General features: G+C 39.6%; 1 protein-coding gene across 2 annotated transcripts; it reads right to left on the minus strand.

The window, feature by feature from the left end:
• Nucleotides 1–47: 47 nt before the first annotated feature.
• Nucleotides 48–27,393, minus strand: Hacd4 (3-hydroxyacyl-CoA dehydratase 4). 2 transcript variants are annotated; one of them, XM_051188152.1, is made up of 7 exons: nucleotides 27,301–27,393; nucleotides 25,970–26,073; nucleotides 23,570–23,697; nucleotides 14,968–15,080; nucleotides 11,294–11,400; nucleotides 7,492–7,617; nucleotides 48–3,574 (listed from the first exon to the last, which is right to left on the minus strand). In XM_051188152.1, the coding sequence occupies exons 1-7, from the start codon at nucleotides 27,336–27,338 to the stop codon at nucleotides 3,492–3,494; spliced, it is 699 nt and encodes a 232-aa protein (XP_051044109.1). In that variant the 5' UTR covers nucleotides 27,339–27,393; the 3' UTR covers nucleotides 48–3,491. The 2 variants fall into 2 exon arrangements, with proteins under 2 accessions (XP_051044109.1, XP_051044111.1); XM_051188154.1 differs by lacking the exon at nucleotides 7,492–7,617.
• Between the last annotated feature and the right edge of the window lie 483 nt (nucleotides 27,394–27,876).

The raw sequence follows: 27,876 nt of genomic DNA on the forward strand, positions 1-27,876 counted from the left end.
GCTATGACCTATTTTCCATGAAGCCAGAGAAGAAATCATTGAGTCAGTGAGTTTAGACAAATTTTATTCCTGTTGATAAAACACACTTAAAAGAACTACTAGGCACATTCAAATCACTTGGCATGACAACATCTGATACCCAGGTTAGGTTCATCACATGATATGTGTGACTCCTACCTAGCCTTGGTTGTGATGAGTACAAGTAGAAGTTATCCCATTCACAAAAGCAGTAGCTGCAAAGGAGACTATTAGCTCACAGAAAGAATCAAGGCTGGTCTGATGAATCCCACGATGCTGTGATCTGTTCCTCTGGAGATTGTGCCTCCTACCTGGCAAGGTGTCTGCCAGCAATCTCAAAGGTAAAGAAGTTCTTTTCCCCCACAAGCATAGGAGAAGCAGCACTGTGAGAACTCTAGAAGCCATCCATGTTGGTCTCTAAACAAATATCTGGTCCCTGGCAGGTGGGTTATACCCATATAAATCATCTGAACTAAGTTTCCCCAAGAGAAAGATGGTGGGATGCTAGACTAGCAAACAGGATAAATATCTCCTCAGATCTGTCTTTTTATAAGTACAGCTCACTTCACTGGAGAGATCTGTGAAAGGTTTATGATAGTATCACAATTTCACCTCCCACAATGGTTGGCGACTCAGGCAGCATCTTAATTTCGATGCCCACTAATTATTGTGACTTCAACTGGGCTCAGTCTTAACTCATCATAAATCTACAAACAGAATCATTAGGAAGAAAGTCGTGACAATGATGTGAGGTGATTTTGTTTCTGCCACTCAGACAGTGCCTGGGGATTCACAAACACCACACTTCTACCCACAGGTGGCACATACCTTCTTGTCCCAAAGTGCACCTGCCAACTTCAAAGTAGCACTACTAATTTTATTTTCCAGATACATAATTTCTTTGCAAGTTGTACTACAAGGAAATAAGTTTAAGCCAATGAAGAAAAAGGTGGTAGCTATTTACACCAGCTTTTTTTCTCCTCCCATGTACACTCCCTAGCAACTAGAGACCAAAAGGCTCAGCTTATTTGAAGTCTTTCAACAATACCATAGGTAGCATTATTTTCTGTTTTAAAATGGAGCAAAAATATTTAGAAAGTGGAAGAGTTTTACCTAAAACCAAGGCCATAGAACTTATGATCCAAAGCTGCTGTATCAGACACCTTGGTTCCCACTTAAGTTGCAAATCTGCTGAAACACCAGGCCTTTGGTGCTGGGAAGCTTGAGACTAGCCTAGCTGACCAAGTTTGTCTGCATGCATTAAAGAGCTCTGGATTACAGGGTACCTTGGAAACACAGGAGACAATGAGTACTGAAGAGGAAGTGGGCACTGGAGACATCATGAATCAGCAACCAAACATTTGCTGATGCCCAAAGAAAGGAACAATCTGCCTAGACTTCAAATTTCAGATTTCTCATGTCTTTTCAGCCCAATTTCTTTTCAAACCTGGTATTTCCTCCTGTCCTTCACAAGAAAACAGAAGTTTACAAAATGAAGGAAATAAAGTAATCCTCAGTCCCCTCTTTACTAGTTCTTTCTGTTTTGAGCAGTCATGGATGGAAGTCACATGGTTTTCTGCCTACTAGACCTCTAAGGATTCTAAATAAGGTTAAACTCAGAGGTATGCCAATGAAATAGTAATGGCCTCCTGGTTACCTGTATGGTCTCCAAAGAAGAATTAAATTGTTCCATCAAGGTGCTTCTCTTTGTTTTACACAAGTAAGCTGCTGCTACCTCTTTAGACCATAAAGGAGGTCTTTGTTTCAAGTTCTCTCTTGTCAGCCTTTGAAAACACAAGTTGCCAAGACAAATAGTATTTGGGGATGCACAAGTGTAGGGTTAAAGCGACATTATGCCTCAAGGAAGTATCCAAACACAGATTAGATTTGAAAAGTGTGCATTTGGCAAAGATGTGGGTATCTGTGCAATTGACTAAAATCGTGTTACAGTCATAATGTAATTTTAACCAAGGAGCTGCTAAAAACATTTTATGACTTGAATTAGTAGATGTTAACTTCTCTTGGAGTAGATGTTATTTGGTGGTGATGGTGGAGGGGGGTGCTTTGGGAAGTAAGTAGAGATGAAGAGGGAGCCTCTCTGAAGATTATTGAGTTCACAAAAAGGGACCTAGGAGAGGTGCTTTCTTTCTCTATAATGTGGGTACACAGTAAGAAGGTATCCATCTTCATCCCACCCTCAAGAATCATTTGTTACTTGGCATCTTGTTACTGGGCTTTTTTATTTCCAGAATCATCAATTTAATATTTTGTTGCAGCAATCCAAACTCAGAGAGCAATGGATACAGGAGGTGAGACATTGCTGTAGTCATAGAGTAGATGTGGAGAAGCTCCGAAATTAAATAGAATGGGGGATAAGTTTTAAGATGCTGATGTCACCTTTGAGGGTTTGATGAAGGTGATTGTGGTCAGAACTGAGGAATAAAGGACATCTGGAATGAAAGCCCCATTTTCTTAGAGAACTCATCATACAAATTAGAGTTCATAAGTTGCAACTTAGGAGGCAACTCTGATCATCTTTGATTCAAGAGCACCCTTCCCTGGTCTTATAGAAGAATGAATATATATGTATTATGTATGTATGTATGTATGTATGTCTGTATGTGTGTGTGTGTGTGTGTGTGTGTGTGTGTGTGTGTGTGTGTGTGTGTGTGTGTGTGTGTGTGTCCTCAGATAGCTCAAGGGTCCATTCTGTCAAGTCCCAAGAAGTCTGCCTATTAGCTACAGCTCAAACTAGTAGTGTTCCTGCTAGAGTAACTGATCAGATCTATAGTTCACACATACACTAATCTTACTGAATTGGCTAGCATCTTGCTCTTGGATGTCCAAGCCTCCAGAACTGAAAACATAAATTTCTGTGGTTTTGACAACCAAGTCCTATGGGAGGGGGATGCACTTCGTGACATGGCTACAGCCTGAGCTAAGATACAGCAAGATGTTAGATAGGTAACTAAGTTTATGTAATGATCAAAGGATTGGCTCTAAGGATGGGGACATTTGTCTGTAGAGTAAGTATATGTAATGTTCAAGGTAATTGGCTCTAAGGGTGAGGGACATTTGTAGAGTATGTTATCCCAGAATTAAAGAGGATACTTTACAGCCTCCCCTTCCTATAAATCTGCTAGCTATGATTGCACAAGATAATCAATTGGTTTCTCAAGTCAATTGAACTTATCCCTCTGAATCTATTTTTCACGAACTTTACACAAGAACATTCAGACTTCACACAGTATAAATGAAACTTGCTGCTAGTGCAGCAAGATGTGCTGTGTATGTTGAGGATTTGTTTGTAAAGCATAGTCGATGAGGAACAGACTTTGTGCTATGTGCAGTAATCTATATAATAGATTGTTGTCAAGTTCTGGGTTTTCTCCAGCATATGCCCAGTGTTGTATTTGCTGCAGGTTGGCCCACCAGCCCGTCTTCTCGCTTGTGCGATGGGCAGGAATGCTGCTTTACATTTTCTTTTGTTTGACAGAAAAGACTCTAAGGACATCTTTTCTTTCTGCGTAAAGATGGCTGTAGGTGAAATACATACCTGTGGTGCAAAAGGAAGTGAGGTGGGTTAACCATGTCTTTGAAAAGAGCTATAGTTTTAGGACACAGGCAGAGTTTTAGGACACACAGAATTCTAGGGGCAACACAATTACAAGGGAAGCTCGAGAACAGCACATGAAGAACCATCCAGATTTTATGTTAGAAAGGGAATACAGGCAAATGTCTACCCACTCACTCTACTGCAGGCTATCCCTCCCCTCCCCCACTACGCTAATAGCTTTTCTTACTGCCTCTAAACTGTCTTTCCTTCTTTATATTTGTATGTGGTATTCTTACACTTGAGAACTGTTATCTCTCAGACATGATTATTATCCTGATAATTTGTGAAGGGTAGAGTAAATAATAGAAGTCTTTTTCCAAGTTTCCTGGAAAACAAAGTCAGTTGATTAAGTTTCTTCAAATATGATTTTTCTATTAGCCCACACTACATTTGATTATATTACTTTGATTGCAGATTTCCTACATATGTTACCGTACATATTAGTGAGTTCAGTGTGGTTATTTCCACACATACATGTGGCATGCACTGATCAAATCTCACCTCCCTTCTGTCATTCTTCCAGCCCCTCATAATCACAGTTCAACTTTCATGTCAATTTTTAAATTTTCATATGTAAGCAAGAACATTCTAGCTTGCTTAACATGCCCCCCATTTCCATTCATTTGTCCTGGAATAATAGGAATTACTCATACTGGCTAAAAACCCCATTGTGTGAGCATTCTCTATCCATCCATGTCAACAAACTCTTCAGCTGGTTCCTTATCTTTCTGTTGTAAACAGTGTCCCAATTATCACGGGTATGCCTACTCTTTAATCTTCTTCTAACTTCACTTCCCTCTGCCCTCTTTAGGGCAGCTGGATCATGTGGAAATTCTATTTTTAGGGTTTTTTTTTTTTTTTTTTTTTTTTTTGCGGAACTTGCACACTGCTGTAGTAGTTGCCGCACTAATTTGCATTCCCAACAACAGTAGTTTCTTTTTCTCCACATGCTCACTAGCATTTGTTTTTGTTGTTGTTGGATTGATAACAGCCAATCTGACTGGACTGAAATGATAGCTCAGTGACTGTGTTTCCCTGATGGTTAGTATTTTTTTTTTTATTCTATTACCTATTTCATATTAGATTTTTTGAGGTCCCTATCTTCTAAATAGTTGGTAACTATTCTCTCCCACTCTGTAGGTTATCCTTTTGCTCTATTATTTGCTTAGCTTTCTAATTTAATGTTATCTCATTAATTTCATTAATTTTTCCTTGTGTTTCCTAGACTATTAACATCTTATTCAAGAAATTATCACTTGTACTGTATCTTGAAGTCTTCCACTGGTATTTTCAGAGTTTTGATAGTTTAAATTGATTTCTGTGTAGGGTAGGTGTCAGGTCATGTGTCAGTTTTCTGCATATGTATATCTTCTTCTCCCAGCATCATGTGTGTCTTACATATATATATATATATATATATGTGTGTGTGTGTGTGTGTTTTTGAAACAGGGTTTCTCTGTATTTCTTTGGAACATGTCCTGGCACTCACTCAGTAGACCAGGTATATTCTTATTGTTGGCAGATTTTTTTCTTTTCTTATTGGCCTTTTATGCCAATACCATACTGCCTGTTACTGAGCCTTGTATCTTGAAATCGGATATTGTGATGTCTCCAGCTTTATTCTTTCTGTTTTAGGGTCTTTAGGGTTGCATACTAATTTTATGGGTTTTGTTATTTCTTGTTTTATTCTTTTTAAATTTGTTTTCTTAACATGTGTTTATGGTCCTTGCACATGGTGTGTGCTAATTCATATAGTATGCAAATACAGTGGCCAGAAGAAGACTTAGCTCTCGGCTTTATCATTCCCTGCCTTATTACACTGAAACAGAGTCTCTCACTGAACCTAGACCTGGGCTAGCAGACAACAAGCCCTAGCAATTCTCTTGTTTCTACCTCCAACGACCCACAAGTTAGAGGTGTATGGCCATCCCCAGCTTTTTGGTGGATGTTGGGGATTAAATTCAGGTCCACATGTTGTATAGCACAGCTCCTACCCACTGAGTGATGATCTTAGCCCTCAAAATGTCAACAGAGTTTTGATGGAGATTGTATGAATCCCTAGGTTCCTTTGAGCAGTATGGACATTGAATAATTGCTACCAATCCATGAAAATAGGCAGCCTTTCCATGTTTTAGACTCCTCAACCTGTCACCTGTGTTTTGTACCTTTTGTGTAGAGGAATTGTACTTTCTTAGTTTGTTCATATGGTGTGTTTTGTGGTCATTGGGATTTAGATTTTGTTCTTAAATTCTTCCTTAGAGAATTCATTATGTATGGAAGGGCATTTTAAAAGCAGAAATCAGAAGTGTAAAGTTCTAGGTAGATAGATTTGTTTTGAATGAACTCTGAATGGGAGAAGACTGTGGAGTGTGTTAATCTAGCTTAGGTGCTGCCCACATGAAAAGTTTCTGCTGCTGGTTCTGTCCTAGTACTCAGTGTTTCTCTCTCCTAGTAGTTCAAAGTCTGGGGACAGAATGAGGAGACATTAGGGCAATGGCAGGTCTGTGCTTTCTTTCTCTTCAGAATTGTAGATAAGATTTAACAAAGCATTCCTGGTGCTTTCTGGGAGGATCTCTCCTTAGTTCTGAAGGAGATGAAGGAGCAAGAAGGGAGGATCCCGAATACTTATTGAGATCTCCGACTCCAAGGACATTGGATTTCATAAGGATGATTTGGAAATACCAGCTTTTGGGTAGTGGGGATGTAGATCTGTGGTAGAGCACATACTTAGCATGCTTAGCATGCATGAGTTCAGGTAAAGTCTTTAGTTGTCTCCTCGTCCTCCAACATATCCTGTTGGTTTTTGTTTGTTTTGCTCAAGCTAGCTTCAAACTGATACTCCTGTGTCATCTTCCCTAGTGCTGAGATTTCAGGTGTTAGCCACCATACCCAGTTTTAAGATTTTCTATGTGTCTGCAAAAACATGAATACTTTGACTCCATTCTTTCCTGTGTATCTACCTTTTCTTTACCTTGTCTTATTGCCCTGACTAAAAGGAATGGGACACTGGAAAAGAGCAAGGAAAGTAGACTTGTTCCTCATAATAGAGAAAATACTTTGTTTTTCGACATCCAGTATGATATTAGTTGTGGGTTTGTCATACATAACTTGTTCTTGTATTTTATCATGGGATATTGAACTTTATCAAATGACTTTTCTACATCTACTCACATGACTTTTTATATCATATGGTAGTTTGTTGATTTGTAGAGGCTGAACCATTTTTGCATCTGGGAATGAAGCCTACCTAAATACAGTATATAATCTTTCTAATTTACTAGTATTTGTTAAAGATTTCAGCATCTATGTAGAGTAGGGCTGTTGGTCTATAGTTTCTATTCATTTCCTATTAAATTTTGGTAATGCTGGCCCAAATGACTGTCTATTAATTTGACAAGAATTGGTACTGGTTACTCTTGGTAAAATTCATCTGTGGAGCCATCTTATGCTGTCTTTTCTGCAGTGGAGATTTATTACTAGTTTACTAGTCATTATTAGCCTATTCAGGTTTTTCACCAACTTCCTATTTGCCTGCTAGGGAGTACTAGCATGTAAAGCCAAACAGGAACAAAATGGGTATAAATGGAAAAAAAAAAGGTAAAAGGTAATCTTTCTGTTTGGCATTTTGCTTTATAGTTATGTCTTCATGGTCGAAAAGAAAATGTCTGTATTTCATGCATCTCACAAGCATATTTTCTGCTAGTTCTTGCTGTACAGTGAAATGTTGCAATTCTTGATTTCATGATGCCTCACAAAAAGCATCTTCAGTGTCCCCCATGCCCCCCCAGCATTTATCAGTCCATTTAGGTCAATGGCTGTGTAAACCACAAGAATGCAAAAACAAAGTATCTACTTACCTATGAAGAGCATTATGAGATACAGTTTCAGCACATAAGGGAAATAGGTGGATATGTCAAACGGAAGCATGGTGGAGTTGGTGCCAAATGACTCAAAATAAGGCAGTGACTGATAGATGGTGAATGCTGTTTAAAGAAAAGATGATGGTAAAGATTCTCTTTCTGAGTTACAGAGGTGTGTGTGTGTGTGTGTGTGTGTGTGTGTGTGTGTGTGTGTGTGTATCTTTAATGAAGGAGATTTTGAATTGGCAATGACAGTTTTAATGACTGATGAATTCTTTAGGTAAAGCTACAACTTGATATAGAAGTCTGTGGAGTGATTATGTGGCTTAAATTGTCCCAGCACTCTGACCTAGTGAATTATTGCCCATTGTGTGCCTGCTCTTGAATCCACACACATCAGACTTACATACAAAGACTGTAGCCTCCTTAAAATGGTGACTTAAAAAATAGATCCCTCTCCTCACTCACACAACAGGGAGACAGTCAGGTATGGGAAGCGCTACATAGATTTTGCTCCTGAAGTTACACGATGCTTGTTTAACAGTAAAGACGCTGAGAACTTCTGTAATAATGAAAGGGACCTCCTCCCATGGTTTTGGTGCCATGAAGACTGGCCTTAGAATGTCTTCTTTCTCCTCAGCCCTAGAGGAACTTATTACAAATCTGTGAGAAATGCTGACTTAAATTATTCTGTAGGAAGAAGCTAGTTTAGTGTTAGACACATATAGAGGATCCATGAAACTATACCACATGTGTACATTTTTAAAAATAACACTCCATATAGTAAAAATGGCATGCTATAGTTATCTAGGCTGTTCCCATCTGGGGAAGTGAAGTAAATGGACTTAGATTTTTACTTTATGTGCACATTGTGCCTGCACATATATAAGTACACTGCATGTATGCAGTACCTGTGGGAGCCAGAAGAGGGTGGTGGATCCTCTGGATCTGGAGTTACAGACAGCTGTTAGCTGCCATGTGAGTGCCAAGAACTGAACCCAAGTCCCCTAGAGGAGCAGCTACTGTTACTAGCTGCTGAGCCATCTCCCCAGCCCTGCAATGCACTGTTTTTACGGTTTCCTCTTAGTCTGAAGTTATTCCAAAATAAAAAGGGGTTGCAATGTGATAAAGTCAGGAGCTGAAACAGATAGATAGGGCATGAGTGGTATTGGTGCAGGACTTCCAGTGGCCCCCAGACATGACTTAATGATTAACAAGGGTTGCCTCCAAGTCTCAAGCATTCTGACATAGGAGTGGTTGCTTGGGTATTTATATGAGCTTTGTTTATTTGCTGACTATATATCAGGCATGAAAATTACAGCTGTAAAATTAAATAAGAGTTATAAACTTCATTAAAGTTAAGTAAGTTTCCTTCCCTGTCTAGTTTTATACTCTGGAACATTTGGCACATGGTAAGATCACAGGCAACTCTTCTGCTCTATCTGGAGTTAGTCATCATTAACACTGTGTCGTCTATGTGCCTTGATTTTCTTCTGCTAACATTTTGTTTGCTTGTTGGGAGAGGAAATTTGCCATCTAGTAAAAGAGAGGGTGTTGTGTGGCATTCATATCAAAACGAACTTTCCTTAAAAGGAAAAAGCTTAAAATTCTGAACACCAAGAGTAGAAATGTTTCTTATTTTTAGGAAGAGTCTATCATATAGGCTTTAGAAAAAAAATATTTTGCAAGTATAGTTTTAATTAACAAATCATAATGTATTCATTTATACATCATGATGTGATGATTTGATATATGTATACAATGCTGAATGATGAAAGCTAGTATTGAACATCTCATACTTTTGTAGTGAGGTAACTGAATTTACTCATTTGAAATGTACACAGTTATTGGCTGTACTCATGTTGCTGTGCATATCATACAATTGCATTTCTCCTGATGTAGACCTCTTACTCTTTCCAACACCAATCCTTTCATGTTCTTTATAGTATGTTCATATGCCAAGACAAATAAAGGCACTTAGCAAATCTTTCATGAATGAAGGATTTCATTCTTAAAAAATCCGTGGCTGGGGTTTCTTGTTGTTGTTGTTGTTGTTAGTGGTTTGTAAAATACCATTCTCTAGATTGACTGAATATAGTATATTCCAATTTTTAACAAGTAATTTTTAAAAACAAAAGAAAAATTTAAATTCTGATTTATTGTCCCTAGTCATCAGTAAATAGAAAACATGTGGTTTCCTTTTATATACTAGTCTTTATATATTCATGATTGTTATTGACAAGAGCACTCTCTTTATAATGTCTTTGTTTCCCTTTAGTTTCTTTAACATGCTTTTTGCATTATTTAAAATCTTTAATCTTGACGTTCAGACGAAACTCCCTGCAGCCTGTCAAATCCACTACTTGGAGGGGGGAGCATTTGCTCTTTGCTTAGCCTCAAGTTCTTTGAAAACTGCTTACTTTGGTTATTTAATTTTGCTTTATTAATACAGCCAGTAGTTGATCTCCTGTTTGTGGGGCATGCAAATCACTGCATATGAGAAAGAAGCAAAAGACCAGGCTGACTCCTGTGTGTACACATGGAACTAATCCAGTGACATGGACATGCAACCACGAATCATACAAATGTCTAGTTGCACCCGAGATGTGCTCTCTAAAATAATAATCCATGGTGCTATACCCAGAAGTACCTTAGCTGAAAAGTCAGAGGCCTCCCTCTGAAAGTGGAGACTCATGTGAGGGGGTAAAATGATCACTGGCAGAAGGAGGATGTTTAGGAGGTGATGAGATGGATGCACTCTATCCATGACCAAATTTCTAAGTATTTTTTTAAAAAATAGCTCTAGCTTCTCTACATGTTAAACCCAGTTTGAGTATGTAAATAGACTTGGAAGTGAAATGAGCTGCCCCAAACTCATAGTTAATGAAGGTAAGGACTTGGACTCCAATGCTTGTTTATAGCCCAGTATGCTGTACTCCGTGCAGGGTCACCTCCACCTTGAACTTTAATGCATGCTCTCTCTCTCTCTCTCTCTCTCTCTCTCTCTCTCTCTCTCTCTCTCTCTCTCTCTGTGCTTTCTCTCTTCTCTCTCTCCTTTCTTCTCTCTCTCTCCCCCTTTCTGTCTTCTCTCTCTCTCTCCTTCCCTTTCTGTCTTCTTTCTTCTCCCTCCTTCCTTTTTCCCTCCCTCCCTTCTCCCTCCCTACCTCTTTCTCCTTCTCCCCTCTCAATCTTTGACACTGGGTCTGCCTATGTATCCTTGGCTGTCCTGGAACTCTATGTAAACCAAGCTGGCCTTGCTCCCTGGTGATATGAGATGTCCTTCTGTGTGCTATGAATATGTGTTGCTCTTATTGGTTGATAAATAAAGCTGATTTGACCAATAGCCAGGCAGAACAGAGCCAGGCAGGACATTCAAACAAAGATACAGAGAGAAAGAAGGCTGAGTCTGAAAGACACCATGTAGCCACCAAAGGGGTAAGATGCCAGAATATAACCAGTAAGCCATGAGCATGAGGTGTTACACAGACTAATAGAAATGGGTTGATTACATTGGGCGAGTTAGTCAGTAATATGCCTGAGCCATTGGCCAATTTTAATTAATATTAAGCCATAGAGTGGTTATTTGGGAACTGACAGGCAAGACGAGAAACATCCAACTACATCCCACTGAACTTTGCTTTTTAATGATTGGTTTCTTGGCAGGAAGGAAATAGACTGGGGAACATATCATCAGTAAGACAAGAACTACTAAAAATAGCAGTTTCATCATCAGAAAATTTAGTGAGTGATTAGAGATCAATGGCTTATATTAGTCAGAAATATAACACAGAACGCTTACCTTCAGCAAGAACACACAGAGGGTAAATTGGCATCCACAGTGTTTGACTGAGCCATGTCAAGACAGTGTAAGATATTCCTACGACTGATAGCATGCTGTATGTGTACCTGGAAGAAGATAGTTAATTCATAAGCATCATTTGCTGCTGCTGTTTAGGAAATAGGAGAAGAAAATACCTTCCTACAAATTAAACATTGGAGTAAAATTGGAAATGTGGGAATTACATGCTCTATTTCCTATAATTTAAGCATGGATGGGGTAAAAATGGTATATTGTGGGGTGAGGAACCTATGTCTCCCTGTCTCATGGGGTGGATCATAGATAATTATACAGCTGAACAGAACAAGAATGTAGCTCTTACCTCCTCCCAAGAAATTACAGTTATAAGCTTCCATGATTAATGACTTCAATTTTATTTAAAAGCCAGGCTCATTTTGTGCAGCAACAGCTAGGCTTCTTGAAAAGTCAGACCCAATTGCACATATTGTAAAGGATGAATTTATTAAACCACAACCTGTAAATTCATATCTACTGTCTTCTGGGTCTGTTGCTTTGCCCCATTAAACAATCAGAACTGGCCTTGGGAGATTTGGGGCACAGTACGTTAACTTTAAGCCTGCCAGTACAAAGTATTCAGTGTACTTTTATTAATATGAATAAGGTAGTGGTGCCCACATCTCAACACATCAGAATTTCCCAGATGGTCTATTGACTCACAAGTTATCTTTCCTTTCTTCCCTCTGTATTCAGTTCAAGATCCAAGGCTATCAGATGATACAACTCCTATTTGGGGAAAGCTCTCTCAGCTGACCTCTAGAATCTCATAGAAACACCCAAAGGTGTGTCTCCTTAGCACCCTAGGCATCTAGTCTAGTTCTTACTGTTAACCATACAGTAACTAGTTATCCAACTTAGTCATCTATTTATTTTCTTTTGTTGCTTGTGGTTTTGGTGTCCTGTCTAAGGGTACATTGCAAAATACAGCTTGAACTTTTGCATGCAGTACAGTTGTCCTGCTACTGTTTAAGATGATCCTGTCCCCCTTTGCATCTCTTGAGATTTTTGTCAAAATTTAACCCAAACTAGAAGAGGTTATTACTGAACTGTTAATTCTGTTCTCTGACTGGTCCACATAGCAGTACCGCACTCATGATTATTGTTGCTCTGTAGTAAGTTCTGAATTGAGAAGAGTGAGACCAAGTGTGTTCTTACAAAGGTTTTGACTCATCTGAGTTCAGGTTTCTACATGGATTTTAAGATCAGCCTCTCACTTTCTGCACAAAAACCAGTTGAGACCAGTAACAGGGCTTTCAAGGGTTCTGCAGATTTGATTTGGGAGTATTGCCATCTTAACAATATTAAGTCTACAATATGGAGTACCCTTCCATTTATCAAGATCTTTATTGTTCAAGGTCTGTGTGTTTCTGTTAAATGTATGCCTGCATACTCCACTCTTTTGGAAGCTATCACAAACAGGATTTTTCTTTTTCTTATTTTCATTTTCAGAATAGTTCACTGAAAATACATAAAAATATACTGGTTTGTATTGCTCTTATGTTGTACAACTCTGCTAAACTTGCAGGTCACTTACAGTTTTCTACCATCTGGATGCCTTTTACATGTTTTCCCTAATTGCTGTGGCTAGAAATTCCAATATAATGTTGGACGGTATGAATGTCCTCACTGTGTTCTTAGGAGGGGTGCATCCTTCTCATCATGAGCTCTTTTCATAGTTGTGCTCTTTAATGGGCTGAGTAAGATCTTTGTTCATTATTTTATTTCACATAGATTGAGATGATATTTCCATCCCCGTTTTGCAAACAGAAAAACAAAAAAAGAGCCCAGGCGTTTTACTATAGGCTATAAGGAAAACAAAACCTTGTGCATGGGTGCTCATGGCATTATGTCTTATTTCCAAAATATAGGAGTAATACAAATATGCATCAACTATGTGAATAACCCAAAGGTGTTAAGGTGATACAATAGAATGTTATTTAGACACAAAATGCCATGAAATACCAGTACATGCTGCAACACTTTATACACCTTGAGAATACTATTCTGAGTAAAAAGAAGATAATGACAAGAGACCACATATTTAGTGACTCCATTTATATGAAACACAAAGTAGGAAAACCCATAGAGATAATGTGAGAAAGGTTGCCAGGGCCTGGAGGAAGGAATTGGGAGTGATGTGTGCATATGGGTATGATATTTCCAATAGGTGATAAAATTGTTGTTTAGCTGAATAACATCTCTTTGAATGTACAAAAACTCACACGTTGTATATTTTAAAAAATTTAAATTGTGGTAGGTAATTTATGTCCCAATAAAATTGTTATTTATAAAAAGTTAAGTGATTTGCTCAAGATTGTGCAGCGAATAAGTGGTAGAGGTGAATTTCATCCTGCTGTGTCCTCTATATCCCAAATCATCCCATGGTAGTTTGCTACCACTTTCAGCATGAAAGTCACTTTGTTCTGTTGAGTCTAAGATACTAAGTTAGACAGAATCATATTCCAATATAATGTGTCCCTAGTGAGGAACCAATGCCTTTTATAAATTGGAAGTCACAGGTACAAAAGTCCTAGTCTAAAATTCTATTTTTAAAACATTAAATAGCTTATGAAGTACATGTACAATCTTTTCTAGGACTCAACCCATTGTTGAGGCTATGTTTTTTTGTTTGTTTTTTTTTTTAACTCATCCAAGTTGTGTAAAAACAGATTTACACAAATCAGCCAAAAGTCGGGACTCTTTTGGGACCTATTCGCATCTGGATCTTTGAAGCAGTTGTAGTTCTTGGGAATGTCATAAAAGGACTAAGTTAGCCATTGGATTCCATTGGAGTTATGTACAGAAATGGATATTGGGGTACATTTTTCCCTCAGAAAAATAAGGTCCTATTTTAAAATATTCCTGAAGTCATAGAAACCAATTGTTGAAGTTTGTTTCTCTTTGATACAATGATAAAACATTGACCAAACCAACTTGGGGGAAGAAAGACTCCCAGATCATAATCCATCGCTGAAGGCAGTCAGGGTAGGACCTGAAGCAGTGACCAGCAATACTCATTGCTCACTTACTTTCAAACCCACAGTGGGATGGTCCCTCCTCCAGGCCAATCAGGTAGAGGCAGTTCCTCAGTTGAGGATCCCCCTCTTCCCAGGCGTCAGACTGACAACTGAAACTAACTATGGCACCAACTTTGGGTTCTGACAGGTAATGAAAATCCTGTTTTGATTATTGAAATAATGTGTGGTAGAGCAAAGATGAGGTGTCTTCCATTAGTATATAACTGTACTGGCAACCCGAGGGTTTGAATTTGCACTTAGAATACCAAGATTGGTTTTCATTTTTCTTGTTATGTCCATTATGGGAAGCCACACCTATACATTTCTATTTTAATATCAAACATTATGCAAAAAGTTTCTCTGCTTGTTCATAGTAACCAATGTGGACAGCCATTACTCGTTTCATTAAAGCAATTTCTCCTTGTTTTAACAGATGGATTGATGATTGAGACAGGGTCTCACTATGTAGTCCTGGCTGTCCTTGAATTAGCTGTGTAGGCCAGGCTGGCCTTGAACTCACAGAGATCTACCTGTCTTTACTTCTGAGATTAAGGGTGTGCATCACCATACCCACTATGCCCAACAATTTTGCTTACTTACCTTACCATATCCAGTAGATTCCAAAAGATGAATAAAACACACACCACATATTTCTCTTGGATTTCCTCTTGACTGGTGATTACCCCAAAAAGGATGACCACTCTCTCTGTGAGCTATTAAAACATGTTGAGAAATAGGATCATCCATTAGGCCATTTAGGTAACTTTCCAATTTTAGTGGATCATATTTATTCCTAGTATACGAATGGACTTTGGGAGCCCATCCCACATAGACAGATACTCTCTCAGCCTAGACATGGAGGAGGGCCTGGGCCCTGCTCCAAATGATATGACAGACTTTGAAGATTACTCATAGAAGGCCTCACCCTGGGGAGCAGAAAGGGGATGGGAGGGAGATTGATGGGGGGACGGGGAGGATGGGAGGGTGTGAGAACTGGGATTGACATGTAAAACAAGCTTGTTTCGAATTTAAATTTAAAAAAAAATCAAAAATAAAAAAATAAAAAGCAGGGCTTTGTTTAAAAGAAATGCCTAAACTGGAAATACATTTTCTAAACTATTAACAATGGCTGTCTCTGAAAGAGCTGGGTTATGGATGAATTTAAATTCCTACTTTTTTGCTTGTTTTTCTGTACTTTTCTAATTATGTATAATGAAACAAAACCAACCATTTACCTAAGTCAAAGTATTTCCTCTCTTCTTGACATATACACATATTCTGTTCACTTTGGCCAACGCCTACAGGAGCGTCCACTACATATTAGATGATACCGTGAAAACCACCCTTCCTCCTGAGTTAGTGGTAATTATAGCACAGCATGCTGAGGAGAGAAGCACAGCTGAGGGAGGAGATACTAGAAAAGGATGCAAAGAGGCTCATGGAGACAACATTTCAGCTGCCTCTTAATGGACTGGAGTTGTCAAGTGGAGTGGATATGAGCAGAGGCATCCTAGACAGGAGCAGCCTGAGCACAGTCATCAGTGTGTCAATGTGAGGTGCCCTGGGAGAGGAGCAAGACTCGCAGAGAGACTGTGGTGCATGGTGTGGAGAAGGAAAAATGGGGAAATAAAGTGAAAATGTGCTGGGGGCTGGGTTGTCAAGGGTTTTAAATGACAGGCCAGGAAATTTCCATTTTCACCAATAGAGAACCCGCTGTCTTTTTTTTTTTTTTTTTTTTTTTTTTTTTTGTGGGCCAATAATATAACCCTAACCCTCATAAGCCAGTGGAAAATGGAAAGAATTTAACACATTCTTGGAATATATGTTATATACGCCAAGTTACAAACATCTAAAGATCATTGAGAATTCACATATTTTTGACTTAGCTTCAATTACCAGCTTAAATAAAATGCAGTCCACATTCCCTACAGAGTATAAAATGCCCTGTGTTATACTATCATAGCTGTATAGTCTGCACTTTTGTGTTTAATAGGGCATTTCTCTTTGCTCTCAGTGGTCAAAAGGTAGACTTGGGATTAATAGAGAAAATATAAAAGGAGTTTGATTTGCCATTTCTCATAGCCGACTTTATTTTTTAAAGCTGATTAAGGAGAAAACCTCTGGGATAATCCACAACATAATCATAGGCTGTTCGTGTAAAAAAATCCCAAGATTTGCTAACAGCAGTTCACATGATCAGAAATGTATAAGCTATGTCAGCATGTTTATGACTACAGAGGTGAGTCAAGAGGGCCTTTGCATGGCTAAGGAGAATTAGACATGATTCAAACTTAGTCAGTCTATGGGAGTTATCCACAGGGCTCCTTGCCCTTGGTTAGTCTTTAAGATAAAATGATCTATCTTCTTGATGTAACTTAATTGTTTCTATATGAGCTCTTCTAAACTACAATTTAAATAACTGAATAACCCAACCTGGCAGCCATGACTCCTGTCAGCTTTTGGATGGGAGACCTGAACATCTCACAAATACTTAGGCACTATCTCATCTTGCATTTGATTAATGCCTAGAACTCAGAGAACCTGTTTTTTTTTTTTTTTTTTGTTAAAAATCTCAGGAAGTACACACAGAGATACATACAGCATAGACTTCTAATCTCATGGCTCATGGCCGAGTATTTTAAAACCATAGATCTATAGAACATTCTAATACTACCCCAACCCCACTCTCACTTGAATGAAATCTGGGAACCAGAGAATTTAAATGCTCTGTCCACACCATGGGTGAGTGGGAAGCACAAGTCTTCTGGTCACTGCATTTATAAGCAATCCATGGTGCCAGGTGCCCTTTAAATGATGTGGGCACAGGAAATTTTACCAGTGGTGCTGGGAGTGTGTGGTGAAACTCTATTAAAATATCAGTGGAGGCTCTGTGGCTCCTAAGCAGTGGGGGTCCCTAGTTGCATAGAAATCAAGTCAATATGGCCCCACATGCCAACCACAGCATGCATGTGGACATAGGAAGATTCCTGCCATACACATAATTCATTGCCTAATGGTTGTTTAACTATGTGTTCAATGGCAGCTCAAAAGAAGAATTTAGTTAGAGATATTAAGTTGATAAAAGTCAATACTCACTATTTTCTGCCAATTTCCAAATTTACAGGGGTTTCTTTTGTTTGTTTTGTTTTTGTTTAATCACCACGGTAACTATTATTATCTATTTGCCTTACCCCAAAACACAGACTATAGTGACTTCCTTCAGGTCTGGAATCAAAATCCAGACATCTTAAGTCCTGCATTCTGAAACAGTAGGGCCTTTTCATTTTGGTCACTTTGGGGGCCACTCCATAACCCTAACACCCAGACAATGGTCTGTCCTTGAAAGGAATTTCTGCAGCTGGCTAGATAGCTCAGCAGCTCATGGCGCTTGCCAGGTGACCTAAGTAAGCAATCGTGGAACCCTCATAGGTGTGGAGGGGACAGACGCCTCAGCCTTGTCCTATGATCTCTATATGCACAGCCCGCACATACTTTTTTAAAATTAAAACATTTGCCGAAGTTATGTTGTTAAATAACAAGGTACTTTATTAAAATTAAGGGTTTTGTGCCTGAACATGGCGGCTGCGTCAAAGCAAGAAACTATAAATAAACCCAGTGGTCCACACACAAGAGGCAAGAAGGTGGGGGGGGGCTTGCTTGCTGAGTAGAGGCTCCCAGCAGCAATGGGAGGAGGCATGGAAATGACAAAAATTCACTAAGAAATGTATGAAACTTCAAACGATATTTAAGAAGTAGGAAAAACGAAGGTAAAAACAGCGTCCATCTGTAGGAAGAATTTCTCAACTCATAGAGAAGCTTCATTCTCAAAATTATTTTTTTTGCCAAAATTGTAACTATAACAGTCTTTAAAACCACAAAACGTGTTTATAAGTGCACGCATACATGTTTGAATCTGAGGAGATATGTGAGAGGTGGCCAGACATTGATGTCCAGTGTCTTCTTCTATCACTGTCCACCACATGTAAGACAGGTCTTTTCACTGAACCCACAGCTCACTGACTCATCAAGATCAGCTGGTCAGTAAGATTGGGGTCTTCTGCCTACCTAGCACTGTGAGTTGAGGTGGGTGCCACCACACCTGTGCCTAGCTGTAAGTGTTAACTAACTGTGGGGTGGGAGGGTTATATGAGTGTGTGATGTGATTGCCACGGTACTCACATGGAGGTCCAAGAACAACTTTCGGCAGTTTGTTCTCCCCCAACCTTAAGAGGGTCCCCGGGGCTTGAACTCGGTTTGACAGATTTGTGGCACAAGCACTTTACTCACTGAGCAATCTCTCTGGCTAAAGACACAAAGGTGATGATATCTTGTTTGTGTTTTAACAGATAAAGCTTGCCTAAAGATCAGAGTTCGGAGCTAGTCACTAGTTAAACATAGAGGCCAGGCAGTGGAGGCACATACCTTTAATCTGAGCACCAGGGAGGCAGAGGCAGGCAGATCTCTTGAGTTCAAGGCCACCCTGGGCTACACGAGATTGATCCAGTCTAAAAGAGAAACAGAGCCAGTAAGTGGTGGCTCACACTTTTAAACCCAGCAGTAGGGAAGTAGAGATAGGAGTAATATGGCAGAGAGAGGACTATGAGGCAGGAGGAGACAGGAGCTCATTGCATTCAGTATGGAGATTTGTAGGGACAGGATCGATCGCCCCTTTGGCCTGAGGATTCAGTAGAGTAAGAACTAGTGGCTGGCTGCTGTTTCTCTGATTTCAGCATTAACCCCTATAGCTGATTCCAGGTTTTTATTATTAAGACCAACTAGGATTCATGCTACACATGAATTCCTTCAAAATACCTTTTTAAACTATTTATTTATTTATCTGTGGCATGTATGTAGAGTATTGACTCAGAACATCGGGAAGGTCCTTGTTTTAATGCCTAGTTTTTTAAGGAACAGACATTTAATGCCTAGTCCATTAAGGAACAGACATTTGTCTGGATGTTAGTTTTGGAGTGGCTACCAAAGGGACAAAAATGAAAAGATCTTAGTGTTTAGAACATAGTATTTAGAGTCATATTGCCCAGGTTTCAATTCCAGAGCTGTAGGGAATACTGTTTGCAGGACATTTTTCTGCAGAGATAATGAAGACTGTGGGTTTTTAAAAGCCATTCTGCATTTGTGAAATTACACCATGAAGAGAGATTTGTACCTATCCACTGAAGAACTCCATGGATCACAATGACAAAATGACAAAACCCTAACGTTTCCATGGAGTGAGCTGTGTGTATTGTTCACTTACCACTTGACACATCAGCAGCTTTAGTAATAAAATCCTATACTCAAAGCCGACGGGGAGAGAAATCTGTGACACTTTTATGGAAAGTCCAGAAATTACTTAGTCTAGCAGTGAAAGTCAGCAGCTTCCTAGCCTAGAGAAATCTGACTAGAAGCCCCTGTCCTATACATGGGAGTTAGACATTCTCTTTGCGAGTCTCATATGTGTTCCCCAAAGAGACTGTGACAAGAGCTCCCCTTGCCTTCAACATAAACAGGAGGCAGAGCTGGTGAAACTGGTTAATACAAAATGTTTCCTGCACTTGACTATCATGGATAGAACCTGTGGGGGCATTATATCTTAGGGAAAATCATTTGTAGCGCTTTGATTTGTAGATATTTTTAATTGCCTAAACATGTTTAAGATGTGTAGCAATGTTCATGGTGATTGACGAAGGGCAGGATATGGGACTGAACCACTTGACGTCAGCTAAACTACATTCCTTTGAGAGTTTCCTATAAGGCATACCCATCCAACACGGTGGTACAAAGGGTTGTTTTCCCATTTGTCTAAGTTAAAATGTCCACACTTTTTTTTTATTTATAGAGAAAAGCTTCAAGTCTTCTTCAAAACAGAAGACTGAACAAAGCCTTTAAAATCATCAACCCTTTAGGCATGGCTGTATTCCCATTCTACAAAGGCACATATTTGGTTTTCTTTAAAGAAGTCTACCAGAATCAACTAGTCCCATAACTAAAGCAACAGAATATGCAAGTTTGTTTGGAAGGAAAGAACTAGAAAGGGAAAGCCCTTAGATTTCACTTGTACTGTCATTTTAACTTGCTTCTTTTGTATCTTTTGAAGTTTCCCACTGGAAACCAAGATATAAAAGTTTGCTACATTTCTGTATATAATTTAAGTTATATGTAATTAGTACAAACAGTATGTCTATAAACAGCTTTTTGTGTTATAGTCTTGGATTTTTCCTCATGAGCATTTTAAAAATAAAATATAGATGTCTGTTAAATAACTACTGTCTTATAGTGAGTGTTTTCTCTGCTTTTTTGTTTTAGCAATTGCATATAATTTTTAAAATTACAGTTTACTGCTTGTTGTCAGATATGTGACTGTAGAACATTTAATAACTCAGAACAATGAACAAGCCCAAATCTACCCTCATTCCCTCAGCACCAGCTCTCGCCAGATGTTACATTAGTTCGACTAGCTAATCCTAATCCATTGTTCATGCTAGCTGAAGTTAGTTACCTTGACATTTTGGAAAATCTGATCTCAAATGGGCACATTCCATTGTGGCTTTGTGATGCCGTGAAGGTAATATCATAATAACATCACAACTCTGTAGACATAGTTTTTGTCCTATTTGAAGCATCAGAACATGATGCTTTAAAAAAAAAAATCTGCATGCAGTCAACCATAATCACTGTAACTCAGCTAGCTGCCTTAAGTACCATTTCTTCATTTAAAAATAGGGAAATAGGAACACCGCAGATGATTGCACAACCTAGTGTTGTGTTACATTATTTTTAAGCAGACTACTTGGGTTCGTCTCAGAGTGAAAAAATTCTAATTGTCTGCAGAACTTTAGTCAGGAAAGACACCCAATGTGAGACTTTGAGTATGAGGCCTTTATAAAGCTTTTTCAATGCCATTCCCATTCTGCAAACAGGGGACACATACAATCAAGAAAGAGAAGAAGCTAGACAGGCACATCAAAAGGGCTGCTCTTGTCTGGGTTGCTCATAGCCCAGGATGCTCATCCTCAACCCTCGTACCCTGATCCCTGCGTGTTCCTCCCCAGGACTGAAGACTGAAAGGTCCATTAGCACTGGACTTAGCAAACTTGTTTAATAAATAAATGTGCAGGTGTATTTGCTATTGTTTTTAAGTTACCAACTCAGGAGTTGGTTCTTTGGTTTCAGTAATGGTTCTATATGCCATTTGAGATTTAATTATTGGTGTTAAAAACCATGCTTGAATGTGCTGAAATTTGTACACCTCTCAGAAATCACATGTCCCAGTTCTATAGTCATTTTTATTATTGGGCAAGTCTAGGTAATTTTTGTCAAGAAAACAATATGGGTATGTTTTCTAGGGATATCTTAAGCTCTCACTCAGTCTTCTTCCTGACCAGGTCTAGATCCATGGTGTAAATTAACAACAGCTAAACTAACATATCCTTTAGTTTTGAAAATGCTGTGTTACCAAGAGATTAATAATAGTCAGTTTAGCCTACAGATCAAAAAATGTCAAAAGCCCTCTAAGGAAGAGTGAAAGTGATAACATGACTCAGATTTTAGATGAACTTAATACAGCTCCCAGTGAATAATTCCATGTGATAGGATGCAACTTTCATGTAATGTGAGTCCTTAGTTCTACTCTGAAATTAGTATTCTGCTGTACACATTTTGGCATTTTCAAAATACAGCAGACCCGCTAAGTCAGAAATACCAATACCTCTAAATTAGTCACTGCCCCTGTGATTGATCTGTGCCCCTTTTTAGATTGTCAAGTGACATGTTTAAGGAGATTTTCTGTAGCTCTTAGCTGGTTAATTCTAATTTAACTATATTTTACATTATTATCACCCCCTTTTTGCAACATTTGATATTTCAGTACTTAAAATACCTTCATTCTAAAGAATAGCACTCCCCTATTTTTGTTTACTAAGTAAAATTAAAGTGTGTGTGTGTGTGTGTGTGTGTGTGTGTGTGTGTGTGTGTGTGTGCGCGCGCGCATGTCCCCACACCCACATGCTTCAGGTCATGTGTAGAGGTCAGAGGACAACGTGCAGGAGTTAATTCTTCCCCTTTATGATGTGAGTTCCAGAGATCAAGCCCAGGTCACCACGCTTGGCAAATGCCCTACCCAGCCATCTCTCTGGCCCATTGTTACTGTGACCACCCATTAATACTTTTAATATTTGTAATACTGGGTTCTTACTACACTCACAAGGGTTGTATCATTATTGGCATCTTTTAAATTTTCATGTCATTTCAAGCAAATTGACTCAGGGATCTATAACAAATTTTAAGTTTTATATTTATATTCTAAGCACTTTGCTGTTTTTTTGTTTGTTTGTTTGTTTTAAGATGTATTTACTTATTATATGTACAGTGTTCTGCCTGCAGGCCAGAAGAGGGCACTAGATCTTATTATAGATGGATGTAAGTCACCATGTAGTTGCTGGGAATTGAACTCAGGACCTTTGGAAGAGCAGGTAGTACTCTTAACCACTGAGCCATCTCTCCAGCCCCTTTGCTGGGCTTTTAAATACATCAAGATTCTGATATTTTAAGAAAAGTTTGTTTTCCGGTCTCTTTTAGGATACCTAAGACAATGCTCGTTGAAATGGCAATTCCAAATCCTGGAGTTTTAATGCATATCCATGTAGTCACCTAATCCTTATTTTGTCTTTCTCATGAAAAATACTATTTTAATTTTTAGGGTTTTGTTTTGTTTTGTTTGTTTGTTTGTTTGTTTGTTTGTTTGGTCCTAACTCAGCAATGATTTCCTAAGTGGAACATCTCCCAGTAGTAAATTTCCAGCCTGCATTTAAGAGAAGAACTAACTATCATTTTGGTTTTTAATTCCTGATTCTCCCCCAATTGACAGCCCAGTGGCTGCTGTGGTATGACCCCATAGTGGCCAGTAGATGAGCCAGGCCTCAGACCCGAGTCCAAACACTTTGCCTCCAAGCCTGACCATTGTCCTGTCTACTTCAGAAAGAGTGCCACGGAGAGTGGCAAACAGCCACTGCATCTCCAGGACAGGGTCCATGTGGTGGTGCACAGGGGCATCCCCCAGACACTGCCAACAGGCAGTTCTAACTGCTGTGGTTTAGGTAAGGGAGTCCTATGAACGAGTCTTGCCATAAAAAATCACTGAGAACTATAAACAGGACAAAGTCAGAAATTGAAGAGACCGTAATAACAACATGATTAAACATACCTGTAAAAATCTTGGGAAAAGATGATTTGACTCAATGCCAACGTAAATGTGCAGCAGCTCCAAGAGGGAAACAGATTGGCAAACCCGCATAACCAGTCCAATAGCATAAAATGTGTCGGCCATTGAATCTGCATCAGTGAGTGACAGACAAATACAGACACGATGAGTCAAAACTGCATCAGATTGCATGGTTTTCGGAGTGCTGAAAAATACAACTGAGATGTATTTCTGTATTGCATGTAAAAAAAAATCATTCAATCATTCTAAGAAAGCTACTGTGTTGTTGTAGCAGTGGGATACAACCCCACCAAGTACTGTGGTACTTTCCAGAAGTATTTGGGTGCTTATGGGAAGCATGTGAATACTTACAGAAAGCATATATAGTTCTCTCTTAACTGGTCCTCTTCCAGAAAGAACTGAAACTTACAAAGCCTTCACGGCCAGAGTTCTATCTAGTCCCAATATTTGAGATTCTCACATCATTCCCAGACAAATGTAATCAGACAGAAGCTAAACCCCTTGGCAAGTTTGGGAGTGAAACTTGCTTTAAAAAGAAAAAGAAAACAAAAACAAACAAACAAAAAACAAACATGCTGTGCTCAGCTTTTTCATTGGCCAGAAAAAAAAAAAAAAAAAAAAAAAAAAAAAAAAAAAAAGAAGAAGAAAGAAAGAAAAGAAAGGAAGAAAGAAAGAAAACACTAGAAAACCAATTCCAGAGAAATTTTATAGAAATGACACTGGTGATGCACTTGTACTCTCCTACACACACTGGACTACTGACTCTGGATTTGTTTTAAACACTCAATTTTGGAGTTGGTGTTATGAGAGGGAACAACTTAGATATCCCCTTTAGAGGGACTGAACTAGAATCAAGCAGCTAGACGGTCCTTCAGTGACAAACTCGTTGCCTTAAAAATCCTGCCACGTTTGGAGATTGCTAATGGTGATTTTTCTATTTTTACTGCCTCAGGCATTCCCATGGTTATAACTGGCCAGGCACTAGGGTTTATTTTGTTGGTGTGTCTATAAGATAGATGTCTCTCTCGGAGACAATTCCTGACACACCAATAGTCCACATTCCTACCCACTGCCTGTACCCACACATCCCTGTCAGAATAAAGGAGTGGGTCACACAAGTTCATTGCTTAGGACAGTGGTTCTCAACCTGGGGATGGAACGCCCCTTTCACAGGGGTTGTAAATCAAATACCCTGCATAATAGATATTTACATTATGATTCATAACAGTAGCAAAATTACACTTACAGAGTAGCAATGAAATTTTGTGGTTGAGGGTCAAAACATTAGGAAAGTTGGTCTCCTACTCCATTGTTCTCAGTCTTCCTTTCAAATGAACAAACCATCTATGTTTTTCTAATCATACATAGCTGCTACAATTGCAGTGGCATATCATAAAGACACTGATGGCCAAAGGGTGGGCACATTTGCATTCTTGTTTGAGGCACAGGATTTAGTGACTTGCCATCTGCTCACACAGCCTCACCTAACCTTCAAAGGTACACAGCTGATGGCCTTCCACCAAAGGCAAGAAGAACATGTACATTTTCAGAAAGACTGAGAAACATAAAATGGTCTGTGTCAGCCCAGGAGATGGGTTGCCTTATGATACGTGAGTCTCAATTGATGAACTCAGCACTGTTTTTTTCCAGCCATGCTTGTGTTTGTTTTTAGCTAAACCAGCAGTTGCTCAAATTGTCGAGTCACCGAACAGTTGTAAACTGTGATGACACTCACTCATGTGGGGATGGAACACAGAGAGAATGTTGTTTTGACAGTCACTTGGTGATTCATTCTTTAACCATCTGAAATGAATGGATTAAAGAAACAGCTTGACTTTTTAGGAAACTGAGGGAAGCTTATGATTCAAGTCCTCAGCACCAGCTCCACATAGGTAACTAGTCATCAGTGTGCTGTGTCATGTACATATTACTTAAGAGGTCAAGCAGGGTCTTGGGGAATATAGCATTTGTCACTCAATTCCCAGTAATTTCAGCTACTCTAAACCAATGGAATAAAAAATCAACGGAAGAATTTCATTAATTGCTTTGCATAGAATGTTGGGCTGGAATTTACAGATTCTTCAAAATTCATTAAATTTTTGAGTTTGGCACAGAACCAAAAAGGAACATTCCAAAGATATGCCTTTGCTTCCAAAGCACCCTGCCCGCTCTGGGGTAAGACAGGTCCCTTCTGCTTGGTCTCATCTTCTCCTTACTACAAAAAGGTTTAAGTTTGAAATAATAAAATATGGTTATAGAAAAACAACCTCTAGAGAAGGGAATGATGGCAGGCATGCTACATAGAATTTCACAATTAAAATCAACAAGACGAGATGAAGACAAGGAATAAAAGTTAAAAAATCAAAACTGCCTCAGAGTTACCTTTTCCAAATGAGAAGAGCCTGGCTGTCATATTTGTCAGTATCCATGAGTGGCCGCAGAACTGGATTAGGTAATAGATGAAAAGATATGCATTCTTTCTATACCTATAAACACAGGGAGATGCCATTAGACACGACGTCCGGTCACACTGAGCAAGCGGAAGAAAAGTTCCGTGTGTCAGGTTGGCTGTCCAAACCCCTAAGGTCTAATGGGATGAACTTATGTAACATGAGTACATTGATTGAGGCTGCTGAAAAACAAAGGTAGTTATTTTCCAAACTTCATTTCTATCTTTGATAAAAATCTAACCTTGTTCCTCTAATACTGACAGTCACTACAAAGATAGCTTTGAAATTTCGAAGGACAGGGAAGGAAACATGAACGCGAAAGGACTGATTTGGGCTGCCTGAAGCCCAGTAGCTAGGCTTGCTAAATGCATGAACTTGAAAGAGCTGGCTGTGGTTATAGAGGGGAGTGCTCACAACTGGGTGACTCAGTCACTGGGAGCACCTGACTTCTGAGTACCTTGTGATTGGGTTATTCTCTTCTTGCCACCACTTTACAAGAGGAGCCAGTTCCCTTCATCGCAGACTCATAGAAAGCAATTTAGTTGCTCAGGCAAAAAAAAAAAAAAAAAAAAAAAAAAAAAAAAAAAAAAGGAAGTCAAGCTGAGTGTAAAATGTGTCGTGTATTGCTGACTAAGAGAAGATTGACAGATCCTTAGTTGCAGAAAGTTCTAAAAGGCAGTGTGCAGAAGGATGGCTGGAGTGGCCTTGTCAATGTAAACACGGGCTTCTCTTAGCTGGAGAGGGAAAACCTCCAAGAAACAAGGTATATAATCTGGGAAGCAGATTCTCTGCAACAGTCAACAGGTGACCAAAACTGCTAAAGGTATTAGGAAGGGCAAACCCCAACCCAACCTGAGTCACCTGGCTTTAGTAAACACACACCAGAGGCGCTAGTTTTCCTGCAATCCCTTCTGTGGTGAGCACTACTGTTACTGGACGCTCTGAAAATCACCCTGCCCCAAAGTCTAGGGCGAAGCGGGACAAGGAAGACGGGAAAAGACTAGTGGGAGTGTGCAAAGTGAAGAGCGTGTGTGCCTGTCCTTTCTTATCTCGGAAAAAAAAAAAAAAAAAAAAAAAAAAAAAAAGACGGAAACAGAGGAGCCTCCTTCCGGAGTTTGTGGAGAAAATGCGATCCTTTAGCACCAGACAGCAGCAGCAATAAAAGTTGAGCAGAGTCAGGGGCGTCGCCCATGAAGTGGAAGCCAGTGGGTGGCCTTCTGCCCTGCGCCCTGGCCCCTCCCACCCCACCATCCCGCGCCCTACCTGGGCTGCAGCCAGGTGGGCAGCACCAAAGGCCCCATGGGCCACAGGCTGTACCTCCAGCGCCTCCGGGAAGCAGCAGGACCTGGCAGGGAAGGCAAGAGGGGCGGCCCCGGAGCTGGGCGCGGAAGGGCGGGGCTTCAACACACTCAGCAAGTTTCTTGCCCTTTTTTTTTAAAAAAAAGGTCGTGAGATGGGCAGGAGATGAAAGCCAAGTTCCTGCCATGCTGCTCTAGGATAGCTGGCTGGGGCACAGAAAATATGCGGGATGAATGAACAAACACATCTTCATCCTAGGCTCTGATCTGTGGGTGGAAAAGCTAGGAAAGCTAACAGGCTCTAACTAGCCTCCAGGGAGATGGATCCCAGAGGCTGGCTTGACCTTCTCTTAGAAACCCTAAAGTAGGAGAATGTTAGGGACTCTAGTAGCATTCAGCCCAACACTTTTTCAAACAGGGGCCAGAGCCCTCCAGAAATCCATCCCGGTCACCCAGGGTGACAGCGATGTAAACAAATGCTCCTCGTTTATCGTGCTTCTGTTAATGTAGCTGTCCATGCCAACACTTCCTCACTCCTTTT

The sequence above is a fragment of the Phodopus roborovskii genome, unplaced genomic scaffold (assembly GCF_943737965.1).
Source record: "Phodopus roborovskii unplaced genomic scaffold, PHOROB, whole genome shotgun sequence".
NCBI classification, from domain to species: domain Eukaryota; kingdom Metazoa; phylum Chordata; class Mammalia; order Rodentia; family Cricetidae; genus Phodopus; species Phodopus roborovskii.